At 36.5% G+C, this 2981-nt stretch overlaps 1 protein-coding gene across 1 annotated transcript; it reads left to right on the plus strand.

Moving 5' to 3' along the window:
* Positions 1 to 2392, plus strand: LOC105955079 (ankyrin repeat-containing protein BDA1). Its single transcript, XM_088818048.1, has 2 exons — positions 1 to 619; positions 1875 to 2392. Exons 1-2 carry the CDS (start codon positions 1 to 3, stop codon positions 2390 to 2392), a joined length of 1137 nt encoding a protein of 378 aa, XP_088674174.1.
* The last annotated feature ends 589 nt before the right edge of the window (positions 2393 to 2981 follow it).

Below are 2981 nucleotides of genomic sequence, written 5' to 3' on the forward strand. Positions count from 1 at the left end.
ATGGAAGAAATAATACTGAGTGCTAGTGCTGAAGATGAAGGAATTGCTTCACTGTACTCACTAATAAGGGACGATCCAGATTATCTACAGGTGTTCGATCGAAGCCAGTTCGCCGACACGCCACTGCACCGAGCCGCCGGGGAAGGACGCACGCAGCTGGCGCTGGAAATCCAAAGGCTAATGCCTTCATTTGGGAGAAAGCTGAACCCGGACGGGTTGACCGCCGTTGACTTGGCCATGCGGCGGGGCCACCGCCAGACTGCGAGGGCCTTGGTAAAGCTGAGCCCGGAGCTTGTCGGAGTTCAGGGCAGAGAGGGCATCACGCCCCTCCATTACGCGGCCGAAACGGACGATGCAGAACTATTGGAAGAATTTCTTTTCAGGTGCCCCAAATCGGTCGAGGAATTGACGGTTCGTGAGGAAAGTGCGGTCCATGTGGCGGTGAAGAACGGGAAGTTGGCGGCGGTTAGGGTTCTGGTTACGTGGCTGCAGAAGGCTGGTAGGTTAAACGTGTTGGAATGGAAGGACTGCAACGGCAATACTGTTTTGCATATTGCCGCGTCCACCAATCAACCCGAGGTATGCTCTCTCTCTCTCTCTCTCTCACTCGAATTCGAACTTTAACTCGATTATTATTATGTCGGTTTTTGATAGATAACGTAGTTGAGTTTAGATATTTCGTATGGATAAAAGCCGTCGTGAATAACAACAAAAAACCGTACGTCGATGGAGAATGTTGGAGATATAAATATTAAATGATTTCCCTCACTAATATGGGTAAATAACATAAAATCTCCTATGTTAAGGAAAATATGTGTCAATTCATTGTGTGTTTTTTTCTTGCGTGAAACCCCCTTGTGTTTTATCTTACTTTGCACGAAATCCCATTTTTCGTTAAAAGTTAACGTCGTTAACTATAGAGGGGTTATATATATATATATATATATATATATATATATATATATATATATATATATATATATATATATATATATATATATATATATATATATATATATATATATATATATATATATATATATATATATATATATATATATATATATATATATATATATATATATATATATATATATATATATATATATATATATATATATATATATATATATATATATATATATATTCATATTCTCATTTTTCTTTAATTTTTGTTTTGCAATCTAGACAATTTGAAATTTTAACCATTTTTTTATATATTAATTTTTTAATTATAAATCGCTACTTTTATAGGGTAAATAAATTTCTCAAGGTGGTGTGCGAAAAACTTATTTAAGAGAATAGAAGTTAAGAATTGTGAGTTAAGTTGGTTTTAAGTGCTTATTTTTAAATGTTGGGGATGTTTGCAAATTTTAAAAAATGCAGGTCCAAGGTTACTTTATAAATTATAGTTTAAAACTGCTTATTTTAAGTGAAGCAAAAACAAAAGTTTATTTTGCAAACACCTAAAAATAAACTATATATATGAGCCAAAAAAAAGCTCAGAATCTATTTGTAAAACCTTTTGCAAACAGAGAGAATTAACTGTGAGTGTTTGGAAGTCTATCGTCTAGCATTAGTATTTGTAAATCTCTAATACGTAATTAATCATCTCAAATACAATTTACTATAAACTATAACAGTGTAATTAATTAGTTCAATGAGTTGAGTTTATATTAGGTTCTGAAGCTACTGGTCGAACGAACAAACGTGAGGGAGAAAAACTCAGCAGGCTTGACAGCCCTCGACATAGTAAGGCAACTTCCAGCTCATTTGAACGGAATATCTGCTCGCTCAATCTTAGAGAAGTGGGAAAAAGAAACCACTTTATTTGGGTCCATTTTACCACATAATGATAAAAAAATCTTTTATAGAGAGAGTAATCTTAGTCGGTGAACTCATAGAGAGGGGCATGCCGGGCGACACGCGAAACGCACTCCTCGTGGTGGCAGTTCTGATCGCTACAGCCACTTACCAAGGGGTGCTCAACCCGCCTGGCGGCTTCAACCAAGGAAATAATGGAAATACCATTATTAATACCAACAACGTCACTAATTACAACACTACTACTAGTTCATTTGATGCAACTGGGAAATCGGTGATGTCAAAAGAAGACTTCGAATTTTTCATGGCATGTAATTCTGGTGCATTGGCCTTCTCGCTTGGGCTTATCGTCTTTTTTATTCCTTTAACCTTGGCCAACGATTTTTCACCTGGTATAGTTCTAGTTTTCCTGCCCCTGGTTTACTTGTTGCTCGGTTATCTGAAGGCGCTGAAGGTTATATCGCCGCTGGATGTGAATAAAACGAAAGAACTTCAGTTATTTAATATTTTAACTTTCATGGTGTTTGCACTCTTTAAAATCGTCTTGCTCTGCATTTCAAGGAGGTGACTGCGGTCACCAAGAACAACGTCTACAAGACCAGAAACACCTTAAAGCGGCGGCAAGTAAATCTTCCCTTTTTGTTCCTTTTTACCTCTCTGAGTTTGCCAGCAAGTAAACATGTTCAAATAATTGGGTTTTTTGCAAAAACCACCCCTGTGTAAGATTGAATTGCTGAAAAAGCCCTCATGTTAAATAAATTAGCACAAACCCCCTTGTGAAAATTAGTCAAAGGCAATAAAGACCCTCTGAGCTCGACCTGAGATACACTCGCGGTTTGTGTGATTGGGCATTTGTTTTTGGACCAGAAAAGACCAAAATATTCTTTAAAAATATATTCCGCAAATTACAAATTCACCCCAAAATTACAAGCCTAAAATGAAAGTTTTCATATTTTTTAATCTAGTTCCTAATATTTTCAGAAAGGCCCTCTTCCTCACCATCCAACAATATTAAAAGTCTCACCATTCTAAAATTGAGAAGCAAAATCCCTAAAATCCACCCACGATAATTTGGTTGTCCATGATTTAGTTTGCGAAATGGAGAAATCGTGAAAAAAAAAACATAAAACACACACACACACACAAAATACCAGACA

Source organism: Erythranthe guttata, chromosome 5 (assembly GCF_056151865.1).
Source record: "Erythranthe guttata isolate IM_541 chromosome 5, IM_541, whole genome shotgun sequence".
NCBI lineage: Eukaryota > Viridiplantae > Streptophyta > Magnoliopsida > Lamiales > Phrymaceae > Erythranthe > Erythranthe guttata.